This window comes from Gopherus evgoodei, chromosome 9 (genome assembly GCF_007399415.2).
Source record: "Gopherus evgoodei ecotype Sinaloan lineage chromosome 9, rGopEvg1_v1.p, whole genome shotgun sequence".
In the NCBI taxonomy this organism is placed as follows: domain Eukaryota; kingdom Metazoa; phylum Chordata; order Testudines; family Testudinidae; genus Gopherus; species Gopherus evgoodei.
Genome location: NC_044330.1, coordinates 35,275,561 through 35,298,188, shown reverse-complemented (window position 1 = coordinate 35,298,188; position 22,628 = coordinate 35,275,561). Strand labels below are relative to the sequence as shown.

The 22,628-nt window shown below is 42.0% G+C and overlaps 1 protein-coding gene across 5 annotated transcripts in view; it reads right to left on the bottom strand.

The window, feature by feature from the left end:
• SPHKAP (SPHK1 interactor, AKAP domain containing) overlaps window positions 1–22,628 on the bottom strand; it is a 104,724-nt gene that overhangs the window by 54,255 nt on the left and 27,841 nt on the right. For all 5 annotated transcript variants that reach the window (XM_030576065.1, XM_030576062.1, XM_030576064.1 and 2 more), the window contains exons 2-3: window positions 20,602–20,704; window positions 4,555–4,665 (exon numbers count right to left, since the gene is read on the bottom strand). In XM_030576065.1, coding sequence (XP_030431925.1) covers window positions 4,555–4,665; window positions 20,602–20,685 — 195 coding nt within the window. In that variant the 5' untranslated portion in view covers window positions 20,686–20,704. The remainder of the gene's footprint in view (window positions 1–4,554; window positions 4,666–20,601; window positions 20,705–22,628) is intronic.

Genomic DNA, 22,628 nt, shown 5'->3' with positions numbered 1-22,628 from the left:
ACAATTCAAAAATCTTGCAAATATGTCCATAACAGAGCTGAACGTGAAGTGTTGGGATCTGATAAAAATTATTCCACATTTAAATATTCTTTGGTTGATGAAAGCTCTGAGCCAGCTACATGTTCAAGTGAATATGGTCAGGGTTGGGTCACAATTTTAGGTAGAATACAAGCAATTATTTCCACAACATAATGGCCTTTTTTTTAAACCTACTTAAAAAAAATAACAGGGTCCCACATATATCAGAAAGACCAATTCTGTTTAATCATTCTCATTGCCTCTCTATCAGCAGGAAGCCTGTCACAGTTTAGTTAAAAAGATTAATGTTAATGTACTTGCCAGCATATGTAGGGCAGTCACACATCTATTTTTATTTGTACTAACTGTGCTAATCCATAGTGGGATGTAATGACAGCAACAAATATTCATGGAAGATGATTTTGATATGAACTGTGGGTATTAACAACCACCAGTCACCATAGACCACATACACCTAAAATGGAAACTCATTCATTCAAAAGAAAGTTGAATACTCAATAGGTAAAAATATTACCGGCTGCCTTTGGTAAAAGCAAACAATAACAAGAGTGTATTAAATGCAAAAGACCATAGTGGTTTTACAGACACAAGCTGCGTTCAGTGGGAGCGTCCAAAGGCAGTGTGCTTAAAGCAGACACAGTACCTCTCGGAGCACTGAGAGAGCAGTTCCCCCCACCCCCTCCTTTGAAATAGGGCAGTATGTTCTCTCTCCTAAGTATGATCTGCACCACTGGTTAATGGAGGACATGGAGGAGGGCATCCTCATGTCTCTGTCCCACTCCCCAATTCCTCCACTATTCTGGGAATATCTACCATGCCAGTGGCACAAGGCGAGATTCTTTGCACTCCTTTGGCATGTGCGCTGGAATCATGCTCACTCCTTGCATGCAAGTGCAGTTTTGTTGTGTTCCCTCATCATCCTGGTGCACCTCTGTAGGACAAAACACAGTCTTGCTGAGGTAACTCAGTGGTGAGGGCACCTTAAACAAACAAAATGAATCCTCTACCCCGCTTCAAAGTTTTAAGACTAAGACAAAAGCTTTGGAAAATGGTTGCCTAAAGTTAGATAGCCATACGCGGGCACCTAAATTGGTTGCCTAACTTTAGGCACCCACGTTTGAAACTCTGGGTTATGCTTTTTTAGGATTATGTCAATCAGGTATATGAACAAAACTTCAATTCTGCTTATATCAGCATCACAACTAAAATATTTCAGTAGCAAGAGTTAATGCCACCTTCTAACCTGACCAAAGATTCTGGGCCATCACAGAAGTAAGCTTTTGCTTTTGTTTTCTAGCATTAACTATTGTATTTGAAAGAGCTTCTAAATTAGGTATATACAATTTATCCCTCATGAGTATAAAATTGTTTCCATGTCTAATAATTAGAAGACTAATGAGGAATATTTGAAGGGTAGCTGTTTTAAACAATCAAGCCACAACTCAGTGGAATTGCTTTTTTCCCCCTTCTCCATTTTTCTTGTATAATGAATATCAGCTAGGCACCCAGATTCTACTTTGCAGGCTGCAAAAGCTTCTTCTGTGCAGAGATGGGAGGGAAGGGGACAAAGGTTATGCCTCTGTTCTCTAGGGGACCTGTCATGAAGGGTGGGCGAGAGTATGCCATAAGAGGAGCAGGGCAGGGCTGAAGGATCCTAACAGCCTCCTCCCAAGAACAGAGGGGTTGGGTCCTTGCGGGGTAGTGCAGCTTCAAGGCTGCAGTAGCAACTCTGGTGCAGTTGCATATTTACACAAGAGCTTTGGTGGGGTGTCCCCCCCAGAATGGCAGACTTGCAATGAATTTCTATTACTCTAAAGGGACAGCTACACAGCAAAAAAAAAAAAAAGCAAATCAAAGCAAAACAAAACAAAAAAAATGAAGCAGAGAGTCTCAGAGCCGGGGTCAACTGACTCGGGCTTTCACAGTGAAGAAGAGGATCTCAGAGCCCAGGCCCCTGCCCGAGCGGGAAAGTCTACACTGCTATTTTTAGCCCTCTAGTGCGATCCCCAGTCAACTGCCCCAGACTTTGAGACTTGCTGTTGCAGGGCTTTTTTTTGCAGTGTGGACTTACCCTAAAATGGTGTATTTCTTAGGAGCCAGTTTTGAGAGGTGCTGAAAGCCCAACTCCCCTTGACTGAAATGGGAGTTGAGGGAACTCAATACCTTGCAGGATCAGATCCTTAGCATGGAATGGTCTTCAGTGCAAGTTGTGGGCATTCAGCACCTGACAGGATTGGGCCTGGGACTGAGAACCATGAATTACTGATCTGTAACTCTGGTTCTGACGCAGGACCTCTAAACAAATGTCCCTTAATCTCTCTGCTTCTGCTTTCTCGTTTGTAAACTGGGGACAGGAATGCTTACTTCCCTTACAGGTGATTGATCAGGATTAAATAAAATATGATTTTCATTTGCAGATCAAAAGTGCTTTTATAGGGCACAGCATTATGATGGCCTGTGTGTCAAGCAACCATGTGGTGTATATTTTCCTACATCATATCACTTAACCTTGCAGTGAAAAGATACAGTATCTATTCTTCAGACTCAGACCTAGCAAAGATAAATATTGGACAACTCTTCTTCCACAGAAATAGTTGAAAAGAAGTAACATGAAGAAAAATGTCAAAACTAGAAATGTAAAGAACCAAGCATTTAACAGCTTTACTTAAGTAGCAGGAGTGTTCAGCAACATTTACTGCTTTGGGACCATAAGTCATATTTTTAGAACACTTCTTGTAATACCAAGTGCTCATGATAAATCAACAACTCTTTGCATTAAAAGTGAATGTACTGAACATATCTGACAAAAAAGAGGATGGTTTTGATCTTCCTGCACTTACAGACGATAAAAAAGCATAAGAGGTAAGCATGTTTAGTGCTCCATTCAGTCAATGGCACTCAGGCTGCAATTCTAAAATCTAATATGCCTCCAAAGCCTGTGAGACAAGGTGGGTGAGGTTATATCTTTCATTGAACCAATTTCTGTTGGTGAGAGAGACAAGCTTTCGAGCCACACAGAGCTGTTACTCAGGTCTTCTTCAAAATCTCTGTGGCTGGAAAGCTTGTCTCCCCCACCTTGCCTCTCTAATATCCTGGGACTGACACAGCTACAACTACACCCCATGTCCTATGACATTCTTGCTTGCAGAAGGCTGTGAAGGACAGGGAATATGGCTTTATGAATCTGGGAATTTTGGAACCCAACCTCCCTGAAAATCAATCATTAACATCTCCAAAGCAGATTCAAAGGGACCAATTCACTGGTACTCGCCACCTAATGCAATCTGATTTGGTAGTGTTAGGCTGATTTTGCACTGGTATGAATGATAGCTTAAGCTGCAGGGAAACAGTGAACTGGGCCTTGAGTTCTCTGACCTGATCACGATCTTAAATTAGCTCTTGCCGAGCCTAAAAGCACATATCCCATGGACTCCATCTTAGGCTCTCTCTTTTTTTCCAGGGATTCTCCTCTGCAAGATGCACTCTATAAATAAGTCTAGAGAGCACCCAACAGGTTGCAGCTACTACTGAGCATAAGAGGGCCAGCCAGAGTGCTGGTGTGCTTACACACTCCTCAGATCAGGTGCACTGCAGGGGATGGCCAGGCCGTTTCCCCCTCTGCACTTGCTGCCTGGGGGGAAGTGTCCCTGCAATTTTAGAATATAATAAGTGTAGCTCCTCAGTATGCTGCATTTGCTCTATACCAGCAAAAAAGCCTCTGGTCACCATCTCTGAGGCACTATGCTTCAGCTCACCTCCCCCCCAGCCCTCCCCACCTTTTGTCTGCATCTGATTTAACAAGCTAGAATGAGATCTTTGCACCAGAGTATGAATTCCAGTACATTCTCATTACCATCCCTGAACTAGTCTTTAGTTTCTATCGGAGGACCAGCAGCCCCATTGTTCTGTTGCAAAAGCTTGTTGGCTCATTGGAACTAACTGACAATGATCAAATTGTATTTTCAGTATGGATAAACAACCCTTTCGAGTACCATTTGATATCAAAAGTAACTATTGCAATTACATCAAAGTACCCACATTTGAGTACATGTAGATAGCATGAAAAGCCACAAACAAGTCTGATTTATTTATACATACTTTTAACCAAAAGTCACTTGTGACTTATTAATTGCATTAGCACCTGCAATACTGAGATGGAAATTTCATTTAGAACGTGGAAGAATTCTCTATATGCTTATTTTTTATCCTTATCTTTCTGCTGAGGACTATGAGTCAATACGGATGGGCCTAAGTCTGTAGGCAAACTTCCAAAGTGATCTTTTCAGTGTCTACTGTACAAAAATCTATACCTGTATTGCTTTGCCAGTTTATTTAACTGTCTTAATCCAGATTGAAATTTAGGATTTCCAGTTTTAGGTTAAGTAACTGATTACATAGTTTTTCTGCTACCACGCAGTGATTTTTTTTAAAATGTCTGATTAATTTGTGTCTTCATTGAGAAAACTCCCTTTCCTCACTTTTCCCCACATAAGTATAAAGCTTCTGTGTACTTACTGAAGCACATTTGTTTTCTGATTTGTCTTCCACAAAGCCAATTCTGCATGGTGTCCTCTGATTCTGTAGCCAGTAGTCAGTTGACTCTAGTAGACTGTTGCTGCAGAGAACCTGTTAAAACAGATGAATTTACTTAGTTCTAATTCACTTGAAATTATGGCCTGGACTTGCACCCCTTTAAGTCAATGGGAGTCTTGCTAGTGAGTTTCATTTGGGACAATATTGAGACTTTTGGTCATTTTGGAAAAAATGTATGCTTAATCAAAATGAGATTACAGATCTTCCTCAAAGTCATATCATGTTAATTTCGAAAGTGAAAGGCCTTGAAGATATTTGAAGATATTTTTTGACTATCAAAACCCCACATTTTTATTGGAATACAGATGCGGGGGCTTTAAACTGGTGGACATAAATAGCAGAAAATGAATCTGGTAAAAAGGCCTTTACAGGGAAGTAACATACCATTTTAATTCTCCTGGCAGTCTCAGGGCTGGAGACTGCCAGAGGCATGCATATCATTTTCATATCTGAGTGCTCACTTGAGAAGTTGGAAGTAGTTAGGTATTATTCATTGAATTCACTCCTATGTCTGTTGAAGTGAGCGAGGGTTTTGCCATTGACTCTAGTGAGATTAAGAGTTCCCCTTATGAGCTCAACACTGCAGCCCTTACTCAGACCCATGGTCTCCATTAGCAGTTTTGGCAAAGCAAAGACCAAGTGATTGTGCCTCTTCTGCCTATCTTTGCCCTGTCACTAAAGGTCACTTACAATGTTTGTAGACTAGAAAGAGTCAAAGCTAGTCTTACAAGGTGGGTGGTGCAGCTTCTAGAATTAATTTAATCCCTTATGTTGCTATTCCTTGACAAATATGGAATACAATGTCCAACAGAGCCAAATAATCTTTTTGATAGAGAAATCTCTCCTATATTCTGTATTTTCATTACTAAAACAGATTTGCAGGCTATTACACTTACCATAACAAAAAAGAGTATTTTCTTTCTGAATGTGGCATGACATATTTTATTGAAATGCCTCAAATTTGTAAGACAGAAATTCTTCTGAAACTGTGACTCACATTACACATGCTGATTTTGCCAAAGAATTGTACCAGTATGTGTTTAAGAGTATGTTCTCATTTGCTTCACAATTCATGTGGGCCAAAATAGCTATATTTGGAAATAGGTGGACTGATACTGCAGTAAGCTGATTGGCCAACTGCAGAAAGTGTCCTCTAACATAAACTGGGGGCAGTGGCTGAAAATGTGTGAGATCTCCAATCACCCTTCCATGGGAAGGGAACAGAACAAACCACATGATACATGCTCCATCTAGGGAGAAAGAACAGTCCTGCAGCATGGGTAGTAGCCTGGGATGCAGGAGACCTAAGTCCTATTTCTCACTCTGCCATAGGAAGTCTATGTTGTCTTGGACAAGTCAGTTAGTCATTCTGTGCCTCAGTTCCCAATCTGTAAAATGGGGATAATAGCACTTTCCTACCTCCCAGAGGTGTGGAGAGAATAAATACATTGAAGAATGAGGCATTCAGATATTGCAGTAATAGCAGCCACAGAACTTCCTTGGGAAGATTGATCTCATACTAGAGATTGTATGCATTCCTTATGCATAAAATACCTATGGGCAGGGCCGGCTCCAGGGTTTTTGCCGCCTTAAGCAGCAAAAAAAAAGTCGCGATCAGCTCTACCGTCGCCGTTTCAGTCTTCGGTGGCAATTCGGCAGCTGGTCCTTCCCTCCAACAAGGAGTGAGGGACGCGCCTCCCCTCTCTGTTGGCCACCCCAAGCACCTGCTTGCTGGGCTGGTACTTGGAGCCAGCCCTGCCTATGGGTACGTCCAGACTACCCGCCGGATCAGCGGGTAACCATCGATTTATCGGGGATTGATATACTGCGTCTCATCTAGACTCCCGTCAACTCCGGAACTCTGCCAGGGTGAGCAGAGGTAGCAGAGTCAACAGGGGGAGCCGCTGCCGTTGATCCCGCGCCGTGAGGACGGGAGGTAAGTCGAAATAAGATATGCAACTTCAGCTATGGGAAGAGCGCAGCTGAAGTCAGCGTATCTTACATCGACAAACCCCTCCCCCCCAGTGTAGATCAGGCCTATGAGAACTTTCTGGCAACATAATTAAACTATTTAGCAGGAAGGGCTGGGATAACTGTTGTGAGCACTTGTTTTACATGGATACTCTGGATTTTGTAAGTGAAATATAGGAGGAAACAGACACAAAACAACATAAAATTCATTAGCAAGAATACAAAGATATCACCTGTACTGGAGAATTATCTCATGATAACTTTTCATGTGTTTGTCATCTATACACAAACTATATCATAAGCTGCCTGGCTCCATTCCTCCCACAGCACAGGAGGAAGATGGTGGCTTCTATCTGCGTAAACACTGTTATTACTATTTAAAACAGGCTAGGATTCTGAGTAGCAGGATGGATTATTCTTTTACCCATGCTCTAAATGTGGCCAGCCTGGCAAAGCTGGAGACTTCAATTACCTTTAAAATGGGGCTGAATTGTTATTCTAGGCCACCACCACATTTCTGTTATCAGTCCTGGAGGTGCAGCACACAATACACAGCTCAAGCAGAGTTGGGACAAAGGTGGTTTCTAAGATACCTTTGCACCCTCTGGATTTGGGGCTGGTGCCTGCACAGCTAGTGCTGCTCCACAAGATGGAGCTGTCAATCATCCTGGTGACGTGACCTATGGGAACTCTCCTTTCATCTCTAGCTACACTCCTACAATGGTGCTTTTGAGGAGCCTGAGTACTGCTGTCTACAGCAGTTTTGCACACCGCTTGCACCAAGGAATTCTCCCCAGCTGGCTGAGGTCCTTCCTCATCCTTTATATAATGCTGCAGCAGAATACAGGGGCACAGTGTGGGAAGAATCCCTCACATAGAAAATGCCTATACTAGAGCATGCATGCAATTTCCTGCTCCAGCAACTTGGTACACTTCCCCATCTGTAGATTTTTCCATGGAAAGGGGTCATTTGGCCTTAATACTTAAAAAAAGATTAGACAATTGCAGGAATAAGAATAGCAAGAGCAGTGACACTAGCTATAAACCACCTTGTATAGTTAATCATCTTCACCCTGTAGGGATATCGGAAAGCATATCTGTGAAATGGATTTATGTTTCATTCTGGTTTCTTACAATTCTTGCATAATATGAACTATGCACTAACTTCTCCTCACTCTTGTTTATTAAATAATAAAGTGCTATGTTTTAAAACCATACATTTACTACCATGTTTAAAGTAATCAAAATGCAAGTAGCTTGCTTTATCACTGTGCTGGGATAAAATTATAAAACAGTGCTTGACTTTCAATCTTATTGTGAATGAACCTTGCAAATTCTGCTCTAATAATACACTTTCAGTGGGAAACAAGAGCTATCTCTGAGCTCTAATGCTTCTGTCACTATTGTGCAGCCTTTTATATTGACGTCCCACTAAAGACCAAAAGAAGGTAGTAGGCAGGTACCGTACTACTGGATATGGTGAGTATGATGTATGTTTGTTTACAAAAAGTCATCCTGGAGAGAGCCAAAAGCAAGACCCTTCTCTGTGATGCACTGTGCTTATCTGTATTGCAAATAAATCAATAATTCCATTACAAAAATGACTTGGTAACAAGCAATTCCAAATGATACTCAACTGACAACATTCACTAAGTAGCAACTAGAGGGTGGTCTCCATGTAGGTTGGGAGGTTTTCAGGACTATGCTTTGCTTAAGTAAAATTTGCCCTCCATATGTTGTGAATGGTCCCTGGAATGCTTCCCATGCGTTGCAACAGCCTCCCTGAAATATTCTTGGGCAGTATGACACCACACTACCAGAACTCCTACCTGTGGCCAATATCATGCACTTGTTAGAAAGTAGGCAGCCTGTTGCACCCACATGGAGCCCCAGTGACTTCGGGGGGGCTCCACATGGATGCAGCACAGAGGCCACATGCTCTTAATTGATATGGGCCTATAGTAGCTGCTGTCCACCGAGGAGGCTCCATTGACTTGTTTGACTCGGGGCAGATAGAGGGGAGGAACGAATACAAAACTGCCTTTGATAACTAGACTCTGAGAGCAGAGCCAAATTCAGTCCTTTATGTGAGCAGGTGCAACCCTGTTGAGAGACTGCGTGATTGTTATTATTCACCTCCATTTTATCAAAGAGAGTAGTAGTCTTCCTTGTGCTCAGTGCTGTACAGTGTGGCTATGATGTGGTCACCATCTCAAGGATGTTACATTTTAAATTAGATCATAAAATTAAAATACTCTGAGCCTGATTCACCACTGCTTTTCTTGCACTCTCAATACTCACTTGCATACACGTAGCACATGCTTAATAGGTGTAAAATGCTCCCATTCTGAATTTGGTAACAGTCTGTCTCCTTCACACAGCTGTAAGTGATTACACTAGGTGTAAGGCATTGGGGAGTCAGACCCAGTGAGCTGGAGGTATGTACAGGCTTTATGGACGGCTCTTCCAAGGTGCAAATGCTGATTTTACATCTGAAGTCTGGACACTATATTTAGCAATCCATTCAAGTTCTTCAGGAAAAAATATATTTACATAAAAGGTTCCTGGCTACCAAAACACAGGGATATTAACTTCATCCTTTCCATTTGATATTGGTTTATGAAAACAAAAGCTAACACTTCCTAATGTTTATAGCAGGGAGAAGAAGATAAACTAAGAGCTACCTCTATGTTGAAAGAGGCCAAATAGTTGGGAGTCTTTGGTCTGTCCAGGAAAGGGGAACAAAGAAGTAAGTGTGTCCAAACTTCACAACAAAACCTGGCCTTCAAAATACCTGGGAGTTCCTAAAGTTTAAGGAACCTTAAATCCATAGAGAAACTTTCCTTGTGCCCTCTAAGGCCAGTTTTTCTGGGATAGAGTCACAGAAAGCAGATATCCTTCCCTAAGATCAAAAAGTGGTCAGTCTGCTTTTCTAAAATAATATATATGGACATATATCTATCTCATAGAAATGGAAGGGACCTTGAAAGGTCATCAAGTCCAGCCCTGTGCCTTCACTAGCAGGACCAAGTACCATCCCTGACAGATTTTTGGCCCAGATCCCTAAATGGCCCCCGCAAGGATTGAACGCACAACCCAGGGTTTAGCAGGCCAATGCTCAAACCACTGAGCTAAAGCAAAGAAAAAAAATTGGATAAAAGAATAATCAATACAAGCAGCACAATATGGGTGAGATTAGGAAAATACAAGGGGGAGATTGGGATAAGATGGTAAAAAAAAGTTTAACTACATTTAGGGGCAATTACTAATGGTCCAGTAATTAACTAGGGACACAGGAACTGCCATTCTGGATCAGATCCAAGGTTCATTTAGTCCACTACCCTGTCTCTGACAGTGGCCAACACCAGATGATTCAGAGTAAGATATGAAAACCCAGTGGCAAGCATTTGTGAAATAATTTTCTCCCACATTAGGTCTCATCCTGATTTCTAATAGAGATTGGTTTAAACCCTCAAGCACAAGGCACAAAGCACAAAACGTGATATAATTAATTATGACAACTTTGGATAGTCTTTATCCATATAAATGTCCAATCCTTTTTCTGAATTTTAAATTCTTGGCCTCAACAATTCCTGTGGCAATAAGCACCACAGTTCAATTACACGATGCAACTAGAAACAGAGTGAGGATGGTGGGACTAAGCGATGCAAAGGAAAGGAACATGTTAATCTGCCTAGAGCCCAGCACTACTATTCTATGGCAGAAGTGAGAATTCACTACATCAAAATATGTACTGAAAAAAGCTAATTGTGCAAACCACAAAAAGAGTCCAAATCATGTTTCTAGGGGACCACCCATTAGAAGTGGCTCAGGGGAAAACTGTGCAAGGATTCCTTCACAGAACCAAGCTACCACTGGCTAGGTCCCGATGAAGTTGCAGAGCGAAACCAGAAAACTATTTATTATTACCCTATGGGGACTGGGCCAATAACCTTTACTACCATAAGCCAGCAATCATAACACTGACCTATGCAGCTAGCTAATATAGCTACCTATATTAGCTCGCACGTAAATCTCCGCACAGAAACCATAGAGCCATGAAGTACAGTGCCTTCCGCAAGGCCTCTTCTCTACAGACACCTATGGAGAGGCATTCACATTGGGCCGGATAGAATGGAATGGTAAGTATTGGTCTTTCTCTCTACCTTGCAGAAAAGGGGAATAACTAATTTGTGGAGGGGGCCCTTCACATGCTATTCTCTAGAAGATTATCCAGACCCAGGAATACAGATCTATGACAAATACCTTCAAACCACAAGTGTGTTTAGTGATCACAAATATGCCATTGTGACCCAAGACTTTGTACCGAGAATGGCAAAGCCTTGAATTTTAAAACAGTCCTTTCCTTGGGGGAATGCTGCCTACTCTTGTTTACCAGTTCATTGACTCTGCACTCGATAAATACCATACCTTCTGCCTCAGTGAAAATAGAGTCCTGCTACCATAATTAACTCAGACTAGATGCATAAACTAAAATATCATGCATGCCACAGAAGAATGTCTCCTCTTGCCTTTGCAAAGTATTAGTCATTTTTTGATATATTTGTGCTGAAATCTTGAAATAAAGAGATCTTATTGCTGTTGAAAGAACGTTTCTGCACCCTGGAACCTCTTTATTTTTAAACTGTCACCACTCTAGATCTTAGACTGTTGCCAATACAGAGTAAGCCAAGGGAACTCTATGATCCTGCTCAAAGCTAGAAGTAGCTGGGAAAAGGTCACTATCTTTATCTATAAATTACTCAGTAAAGTCTAAGGCAAAGTCAATCATATTCTCCTTTGCAGAGACATCAGAAATTACAGCAATTAATGGGTATGTGCACACTGCAATTAAACACCCGTGGCTGGCCTGTGTCAGCTCGAGCTCCAGATGATCCCAACTGTCTACACTGCAAATGTACAGCCCCACAGCCTGAGCCCTACAAGCCCAAGTCAGCTGACATGGGCCAGCTGTAGTTGTTTAATTGCAGTGTACACATACCTGACTTTCTATTCCTATTTTCTAAGTCTTTTTTCAAGATACAAAAAAATTAAAAACAATGTATCTTATGTAATAGGTCGTAGAATTCTTCCACTTTCACAATTTCTAGTCCTCAGGAACTAAAGTTCTAATTCCTGTCAGAGATACTCTCCTGTGCATCTGAAATTGCCTCTTTGAGCTTAAACATTCCAGCAAGAGATAAACTGACATACTTTCATTTTGAATTTCCTTTAAAATCATGGCTAATGCTATTAATCACTTTGGGTTTTTCTTCCCCATAACATAGCCCCTCTTTCAGAGCCTAGGGGGACAGTGTGTGGAACTTGGGAGTCAGAAGTCTGATGGTGCCCTGCCACAGTCTTGGTGAGTGATCTTGGGCCAGTTATTTTAACTTTCCATACACCAGTATCCCCATCTGTATATACATAAGCATTGAATAAGAGCTATTCTTATTCTTTAACAATAGCCAGTGCTCCCCTGTCTTGCCTTCTAACAAGGTTCTAATTAGGGCTTTAAGATATATTCCTCCTCTTCCCCCACCTACCCCCCCCCAAACTTCCCCAAGGATGGCTTCCCACCTTCATTGACAAAACAGTTGTGGCTTGTGGCAACATTATTAATTTAATAACCCAAAAAAGTGAGCTGGGGACTCAATGCTCTACTCATACCCAATCCTCTGCTACTGGGTCACCACATGCTTCTTCCATCCCCTTTTAGGGAACCCTGTTTTAAGTGAAAGCATATGCTGATCATAGGTAATGCTCCTGAATTAATGCTTGAAAAGGTCACGTTAGGCTGGAGGGTATAGACAAGATGGGTCAGGATGAGTTCAGGTGTCTATTGAAATTGTCTAGTCAAGGAGTTTATTCAACTACATTCAATTTGTTTGTTTTTATAATTCTTTTCATGACAGAATTTGGGGATGAGACTGTGTAATGGATGCCCCCCCCCAGAGCAGGTTATTAGGACAATTAACTTGATAGGCTGCATGTGGGAGAGCCAAATGAAGCCCATATGTGCAGGGGCAGGCAGAGTTTGTATACAGCTGGCAAGCTGAGAACAGAAGAGGGTTGTAGGGAAAATAGGCTGTAATTGCTTTTTGGAAGAAGGGATTTGTGCTTGGTTACAGAGCCTGGCAAAAAAATCAAAGAATAGTTTTACAGTGACTCCCTAGAAGTGTGTTTTGGCTTGTAAACCCAGAGAAGGGAAGGAGCCTGGGGAAATAGCTGGAACCCAGAAAAGTGGCATAGGACCTGGCCTGGAAGTAGAAGACTAGAACAGCATAAAGACAGCTGACCCAGTGGTATTTTGATACCCCCAAAGAAGAAAACTATAGTGACCTGGCTGGAGGGACCTCCATGGCTCGTGAGGAGGGAGGCAGCTGACCTGAATGGTGAGTCCCCAGAAGCAGTCACTAGGAGACACCCAGCAGTGAGTGAGCTCTGACCGGGTAGAAAGGAGACACCATCACATGGGAGGTTGGTTTGAAAGTAAACTCAGGACTCTTCTCCTCAGGCTGGCTATGAGCAAATAGCATCAGTGGGATGATCTCACTTAGCAAGATTCTGCCCTCTGATACGCATAGCTCCCACTGGAGTTGTATGCATGTATCTAAGTGCAGAATTTAGTCCAGGCTTTGGAAGTGCAGAGAAGGGTACAACATGCAGGTGCTTTTGTCCACTTCTAGAACTAGTTTCAAAGAGTAAGTCTCCCTCCTGTTGGAGGTGGAGTCCTGAGATCACAGCTGCTAGTCAGGCAGTTTGGACTGCATGAGGGTTAGGGGAAGAGGCTGACCAGAATAAAGTTTTGGGTGAAATACTGATAAACTGTTTGAGCTTGCTTCTCATTTGCTACAGATCATGATGCTAGCTGGCGTCTCTTACTAGTGACATTTTCAGCACATATGCTTCTCATCTGATTCTTTCCTCCTTGCTTTCTGTCTATTAGAAGATTTGCTGTTCTTTTTGGTTTCAATGGTTTGCTCTTGTTTTGTATAATGCTTAATGCAATGCCTTCAATTCACAGATGCAGCTGATTCTAACTGTTTGGTACTGCATCTGGGGAAGTGGACAAGGTGGCTTGAAGCTACCTTTTTGCTTCCTGGATTCTTGAGTCATCTGATGACGAGTTCAGCCCCCAGTGCAGTTGACAGCAGCCTCATGGCTGTTCTAAGCTATACTTCACACTAGTGGTCTCAAAGGCCTGTTCTGGCAGCTGAGCACAGCTAAGGTGCAGCAGCATTCTGGCTACCCTCCCAGGGCTGGCCCACAACATTTTGGTCCCTCAGGCCACACTGCTTCCAGCAGCTCCCATTGGCCCGGAACAGCGATCCACGGCCAGTGGGAGCTGTGATCGGCTGGACCTGCGGACGGGGCAGGAAAACACACCGGCCTGGCCTGCCAGGGGCTTTCCCTACACAAGTGGTGACCCGTTTGAGAAACCCTGATCTAGCACTTGGTTAAAGAATTCAACTTTGAATTGTTGTTTGGGGTCTCTTATGGGATTATCCCATGCCTCGTAATCAAAATGTCATCTTCTTCAATGACTCTCTTGTATTCTTGAATGGATGGGAAAATAGCTTCAGTGTGAAGTTCCTCTGCCAACCTCTGTGCACTCTTCAGAACGTTTTGAAGTCCCTCAAGACTCTAGGTCTGATTTTGCTTTGTCCACTTGTTCCATTGTTCCAGATATATCAAGGTCAACAGCTTGGAGTCTCTTGCTTACGTTTATTTCAAACAGCATGTCATGCCACAATGCTAAGCCACACAGAAATTTGAAGTTCTGTATGTTTCTGCTGATTCCATTTCCCTCTGCCACTATTCGCCCATGAACAGTTCCCGTCATAGCATTATCCTCCATAATGGCAACTATGGCATCATCTATTGTCCCAATCTGGTAGGCTTTATCGCCTCCACTTGACTTTCCCATCGTGTGGCACTCAGTGGTTTTCAGTGTCAGAGAGGATGTTGCTTCAAAATTTGCCATCGAGTTGATGCAGAGAAAAATACACAGATGCTTTGAATTACATTAAAAAAAATCAGCCTCATTAGAAGCTGATGCTGCATCATTGACCAGCAAGTTTAATGAATGAGAAATGCATGGGACAAAAAAAGCTTGAGGGTTTAACTCTCGGATCCGAGTCTGCTCTCTGTTGGCACCATTATCATAGCCCTGACCTCTCATGTCAGCTATCGCAATTCCTGTATCTTCCAGCTTTTTAGGAAGCACATTTGTCATAGCAGCTCCTGTAGTATCATCAATGTCAATACATTCTAGAAAATGCTCTCTGACAGTCACCATTGCAGGGACATTTTCACTAGGTTCTGTTGTTGTTACAAAACGCACCATTAAAGTCATTTGTTTCATATGGCTGATGTCAGGTGTGCAGTCCAGAATAACCAAGTAATATCTTGCTGACTTAAGATATGCCACAATCTTCTGTTTGACTTTTGTTGTCTATAACTCTATGATCTCATTTTGAATTGTTTTTCCAAAGTAATGGTGTGTATACATGTCTTGGGTGATGATTCTCTTAGATGCTCCTGGAGTACAGCATCAAACTCAGCCATCAGCTCCACAATTTTAAGGAAGTTTCCATTGTTTGGTGCACACAGCTGATCAGAAGTGCCACATAGTGCTAGGTTTTGGGTAGCAAGCATTCTCACAATGGCAATGAGCCTTTTCAGAACATTTTGCCAATAAAGAGATTCTGATGCAATCTTCTCTTGATGCTGATCATCTATGGTGGCCTTTAAACTCAGTCTCATCTCAAGCTGTTTCTACCTACGGAATGCTCTCTCGTGACTTGCTGCCTTCTCATGGCATGCCAGATCTCTAGCCAGATTCGTCCAGTCCTTTGTTCCCATAGAACCCAATGTGGCTGGAACATTAGACTGGAAGAGTTTGCAACAAAAACAGTATGGAGCATTCTGGGTTTTTGAGTACATAAGCCATGGCCTCTCCACTTTGTCACCATTGGGGATTTCATGCCAGTAATGTGTTGGATGGAAAATTCATGTTCCCCAAAAGAAAATGAAAATAGAAGTTTTTTTCACTTACTGGGACCCATGCGGTACAAGGAAGTCCCTCAGGCTACTGCTCAAGTGGGTCCACGGTCCTGGATCATCTAGACTTAAGGAACTAAACTCGGCAGCAGCTGTTTCTTGCACCTCCACCACACTCTTCTCTGATCTACACTTTTCTTAGGAACGTGCATGGTTACATCTGTTTGAGATGGAGATATGTATGCTGCAGTAGCTGCCAGGTCATCTGCACTCTGACTAACTGGAAGATCAGGCATCTCCTCACCACTCTCATCCTCTCTGGGGCTGGGAAGGCTCACTGTGAACATTTGTGTCTATGTATCTCAGGAGAGCTCCTTCCTGCTGAGATAGAAAAGCTTCCTTTGCTTGTTTGCTTTTTTTCTGAATGCTGCCCCAGAGGGGCGTTTTCTTCTTTCACTCATGACTGTTGTTCTGTGCCAGCTATAGTGGCTCTCAACACTCAATTGAAGAGGACAAGCAAGCAGGCTGGTAGCAGGGCCTGAGTGAGGGAAGATATCCATGTCTCAAGGGCCTAACTGGCTCCTACTACTTCAGTTGACTGCCTGTTCTCCTCAAGTGGGTTCAGGGAAGCAGCAGGAAACAGGAAGCTCCCTGAGAAGCTTGTGTTAATCAGTCCAGGCTCCTGGGGGTGCTAGAGAGGTACATAAGAGGCTCCTCCTCCTCCCTCTCCCTGCGGCTCCTGCTGCTTTCTGTTATTCCCTCTCCCCTTTTCTTCTGCCTGCCTATTATGTCTCTTGTGCCCTCCTTCCTCCAGCATAGGACTCCACCATCTCTGTGCATCTAGAGCAGAGAGAATACATATGCACCAGCAGCAGACACAATTTTCTACACTCTGGGTCCTAGTGGTGCCCACCCTGTCTGGCACCTGAGGCGGCTGCCTCAGTTTGCCTCATGATAAGGCCAGTCCTGTACACTCCCAACATAGCTGCTATGGCTTGGATCCGGCCAGCATACTGCTCATTTTTTGTCACCCTCAAGCAGTACAAAGGTCTATCTATTTTGTGTTACCCATGCCTGCTTGCTGTAACACTCTGCTCCTATTTAATGGTGGCTAGGCCAGCTAGAGATTGTTGAGCCTGATACAGCTTGGCTAAGAGATGTCTTTGAGCTCAGGCAACAGAGGCTCATGCATTAAGCTCCAGAGGTCCGGGGTCTGATCCCAGCTGATGATGACCAGGGTCTGTCAGAATTACACATGCATGACCTCAGTGTCTTGACCTTTTTTTTTTTTTTTTTATCATTTTTAATGAGTGGGTAGTTCAGGTCAAGTGTGTGTGTGTGGGGGGAATTATGCCATTAAAAAGTGAGAATGTTAATAGTTTCTCCATAAGAAATAACCATCTGGTCTGAAGTACCACAAGCTCAGTTCACCCTGTTTCTCCCCTCCCACTCCAAATCCATGCCTGGATGTTCCCTGTCCTACATCGAAGGGGGCTCTGCCTTTTTTTATGGCATCTCACTCTGGAAAATCTTTCAATGTTGAGGAAAGAGGTGGAGACTGGGCAGGCCAGGGGAAGGAATGGGCCCATTGTCCCCTCTGCAACCTGTTGAAATTAGTAGAAAAGAGAGTAGCGTCTGGGGCTATGTTATCTCTTCCAAGGAGATGAAGGAACTAGGGGTCAGAGTTGATGTGGAGGCACAGGGGCCTCTGTGCAGATGCCCTGGTCCTCCCACAGATCTGAGTGATGTGAGGGTAGGAGAAGATGCCAGTCTGTGGGGAGGATCATGGAAGTTGCTAGAGACTCTTCCTTGGGATTGGGGCAAACTATGCCACATAAGAACAAAATGGGGCAATCTTGGCAACAGAATCTTTGTGGATATCTCCTCACTCAGAACTCCCCTCCTATTGTTTTTTCTGTGGAAAGGGATAATCTGGACCATTGTGTGGTATCTAAGGGTAATGGTGACAGTAAATAGTACATATCTACGTACACACTATGTAGAGAGAGAAAATGCATGAACAGTTGAACTTCTTGATAACTAGAAGTTAAAGGTCATCACATGATGTTGGAAAGGCCACTTTCCCTTCATTTGCAAGGAATATCTCAGGTTTGTCCTAGGATGTCAATGTCCCATGATAATTATCACTATGTTGACAATATATGGTCAAAGTCTCTTGTATTTACTAGAATCTTATTTAATTTTTGAGGATATAATCTTCTTCCAACATGTGGCTGTGAGGATAAAGAATATCAGCCACTTGTGTATTAATTTGCAGGATCAAGTAGCTCCAGCAGTGTATTTGAATATATGTTTGTGAAGAAGCACCAATTCATTATATCTGTTGCAAAGTACATTTAGTTGCAATATAGCAAACTTACACACCTCTAATGAGTAATGTGAACTTGTACAATGTTTCCAGACATTCAGTACATTCTATACTGTCCATTTCAAAATAGATTCACCCTTCTCTAAAATCTTGTAGACTTCTTCATACTCAGAATGATTACATATTGAACCAAATTTTGCTCAAGTTCCTCTGACGTACATCCATATAATATTTTGCTGAGGTCCAGGAAGTTACTTTAGACTTACAACTGTGTAGCTGGAAGCAGAATTTGATTCATACGGCATACTTATGTGTAGCAGCTGCATGCACCACACTGTTGTATATTGGGTGCTCAGTGGAAATCATACTTTAAATAATTCAGGATGAATCTGCATCATGTATTAAATGTGAAATCAGCAGTAATTCACAGCTGTAAAAAGTTTTCCACTTGCATCTAGACTTAACTGTCAGCATTACTCAGTGTGTGGTGAATCAACGAACTAAATCACCTTCTAGCACAATGTGGCATGGAAAAGTCACTCTTTCTCAAAGGAAGAACACTGAACTTGTGTGAAGTTTAACAGTTTCCTGCTCTCTGAGACATTTAATATACATTAAATCTATCTATAACAGATACAACATTGAGGTTCTGCTCTACAAACAAGACATCTTCATGTTTATGCCTAATCATCTTAATTGCTTTGGTTAATTACAACTCATCAAAAAGATATGAAAGAGGTACATGCAGAATAAGATGAGAGATCAAGGGGCACATCTCTTGCATTCATTAGATTGGGCTGTGAAGTAATAGGCAGCATGAGATGCTATCTAACTGTAGCTGTACTTGATAGAAATAGCTCTTCGAACTTGCAAATGAATCAGCTGGAATGCTTAAATCATTCCCTGCCAGTGGGAGACCAAGGAGGCTCCAATCCAACAGCAATTATAGACCTTAATTTAAACTTACTTTTAACAAACATAGTAGAAAAGAGGTGATAGACTGAGCTGATGTTTTTGTGTGGCTAAAACCATACAGAAACAATGTTGAAGTATCATGTAACAATTCTTCAAATGTGCCCAAAATGTTTTGCTGTTGGCAAAATGCAGAAGTAAATTGCTTGATTTTGATTGTCATATTTTACTATTAAAACCTTAACTGTAAGGGTCCAGGCAGCTGGAACAGCTCTGAGTTACTGCTGTGGTGTCCTCCTTTAAAACTCTTTAAAGTTAACCTGGTGTTTGTGAAGGTGCAAGGTTGACCCACCCCAAGGGTGACATCTTCTGTATAGGTACAGTTGGCTACATGATCCTCCCCTCACTAACCTGCCAGCGTGCCACAACCTGATACGAAGCAGCTGCCTCTGGCAGGTGTAAATGGAGAATCATGGGGTACCAATGTCACTGAACATTTTTCTCCCCATGAAAATATTGAAATGAGGAGAAATACAGGAAGTACCTGTCAGGTTCCAGTTACACTGGTGTTTTTGCTTCCTTTTCTTAAAAGCAAATAAGCACTCTCCTGAATAAACAAAACATTTCAGTTCACTCTTAAGTGTGGCTTTTAGCTACTGCCTCCAGCTGAAGTGCACTAGAACTTCCCCAGTGAAAGCAATGGCTGTGGGTAGGGCTAGTTGAGCTTTCTGACCAAAACAGAATTTGACAAACGATTTTTTTTTTTTCAGTAAATTTCAGTCTGGGGTAAAAAATTATAAGTTTTTGGTTTTTCAAAAAAAGTGACCTTTTTGAGGTGGGGATTCATTTAAAAAAAAAAAAATCTGAGAATTTTGCTAAATTTCCTGTGGGGAAAAATAACTGTCTGTTTTTTTTTTGTTTGTTTTTTTTTTTTTGGACTAGCTCTAATATTATGCCTCTGCTTAGCAAAACTTCTCGTAGTGCTCCCCAGAGCACTCCTGCCTGTTGCAAAATGGGAGCAGAGCTGTGCCCCTCCCTCTCCTGCACCTCTTCAAAGGTTCTGCTAGTTCTCCCCCTCTTCTGCTCCTACATGAGATAGCCACAACCTTGCCCTGTAGGAAATAAGTTTTGAAGTTCTCTAGCGGCATATTCTCAGTCACGGTGAAATAAATGTACATATAAATGTCCTGCCTTGCTCCTAATAGAGTGTGTGTATACTCTATCACACTGTTTCTAGTCCAAACTTAAATAATTAAACATAAACCTTAGTCTAAGCTTTTCCCTGACTGTAGCAGTTCCTAGGGTTGTCTCCCTTGTCCCTTTTGCCTCAAAATAACACTCACTCTTTTATGATCTTGGACTGAAAGTCCAACTAAGTCAGACACCAGAATAAGCAGAAGAGCTCTGGACCTCTGTGTAAGGTCTTAGAACCTGACAACCTATTATAACACAGTCCTGGGACTGTTCACACACTGTCTACTGCTTTGGTAAGAAGGGAAAAGTTGAAAACTGCCTCTGACAGTGATCACTGCTACACTTAACGTGTTGTCAAATCACTGGCATAGTCTAACCAAACAAAACTGCAAAATACCCAGACAATTAAGATTTTAATATTAATGTTTCCATATCATTGACTTTGTTTTGTGCATCAGTTGATTTTTATAAACCCTATTAAGGCATGAGTTAAAAGCAGAGCTTCACTGTTGATTAGATCTGCCTTGGAAAATAAAATAAGCTTAGAGAGAAGTTACCTTCTTACATGCTGTGACAGAGCTCCCCAAACTGCTTTCTGAACTGTCTGTGCCGCTGACTTGGTGCTCTGAGACTTCATACATCAGTGGGGATTCAAAGTTGCTGAAGAAAGAGAACAACAACAACAAAAATCCTTCCAATGACTCATCTACATAAATACATGAAATGATGCCAAAAATACAGCTCAATTTAAAGAAATGCATCTTAACTCAAATTGCACCAACCTCTCTGCACTTTCCCTGGCTGATGTTACCATTCTGTTGATTACCCCAATTTTCCCATTTTTGGAGGACTATCCTATAATGAATACAAAATAGCAGACTGCTGCCTTTTAAGGACTAGAATATAGCACTTAGCTGGACTCAGTTACATCTACCTGTCTTTAATAATATACTAAAATGTGGTGCTGGCGTCTTTTTTTTCTTAAGCAAGCAGTCTTGAGCAGTAAATGACATCCTCACTATGTTAATTGAGCTTGGTAGACACTAGTATAAAAGAAAATTCATACTATACTTCATCCTCACTATTACCTGCCTGGGATCTGAGCTGAATAATAGTCATTAAAGCAAAAAGAAAACAGTGGGAGAGACTGAACTCAAAAGCCCAGGCAGAGTAGCTTTATAATCGCAGACTAAGACAATGCACACATCCCCTATATTGCATGTTGTGTGCGTGCTGCTGAATTGTACTTATCCTTCACATCTGCATCTTCCTCTTGTGAAGTCATGCAAATCAGACTTCCAGTCACAGTATTTATACATGCAGCTGACACCAATCCTAAAGCACTGCTTTTGGATTAGCTTCATTATTTCTTATAAAACAAAGACTGCTAACTAAATAATTAATAATCAAATTACAGCAAGGTAAATTCAGTTAAATAAGCCTGCCTCTCTACGCATGACTTCAGAGTCCCTAAAGATCATTCAGCACCAAAGGCCCATTCCTCCAAACATTACTCGCCATAGTAAGCATTACACTTTGTATTAAGTGTCCCATTCCACCTGGTTATAAGTGTGTGTTTGCAGCACTAGGCCCTAAATTATCATTACTTCAGTATTAATGATAAACTTAATCTAAGTGTCGTTTGTTTTCAGGTTATTGCCTAGTGAATTCAGCACAGTTCTCAGTACCCTTTAAAAGCTGTGCATCCAATTTCCTGAGAAGCAAGCTGAAAGCTTATCCCATATAGAATACAGAAAATCTTCAAAACAGAGAACTTCATCCTGCATTCCTTACACATCCAAAACTCTGGACTAAGTCAAGGCACAGTCAAACAATGCAAATCCTAAATTTGTGGCACACCATCTCATAGGTTAAAGAGAGTCCTGAGTTTGTTTTCTCAGAATAATATTTACATGTTTTACTTCATATAGTGTAGGGCCAGATGCTGCTGCTACTTGGTGTGAGTAAGTACAAGTAACTTATTCTGCAAATAGGGACTTGCAGTCAGTAGAACTATTTGTTGAGTGAGGTCCTGGACCTACTCAGTTAGTGTAAGGGTATCAGAAGCTGATCCATAATTAATAAAAAATGTATTTAAAATAGCTAATTAAGAAAATTTAAGGCTAAAGTAACTTTTAATAAATGTATTTATTGCATGGAAGTACAGTGCATTAATAGAGATGCAGTAAAGGCACAAATATCCTTAAATAGTGAAGTTCACCTGACATGCATGATCACTACACCTGTGATGGAGAAGACTGACTACTTAAGGATAGTGGTGTGTGGGGGGAGCCCACCTCATCATGTGACATGGCCCTTTTAAGATTTTTGGAGGCTCTGATTTACACAAACACTTAAGAAATAAGAGGTACTTTTGCAGAAGATGTGGTCCTGGGAATAAGTAGTGTTTTGGGAGAAAGTCAGTTACTGTTTCTTTAAGGGACCAGACCAGGAGCCTTGCATAGTGGGCAGGATAAGGATTCCTCTCTCACCTGAGCAATTGTGGATGAGCTGGGAGAAGAGAACTAACAGGTATGCTGCCTCCTCCCACATACCAGGGCAGTCACCTGCAGGAGAAGGCTGT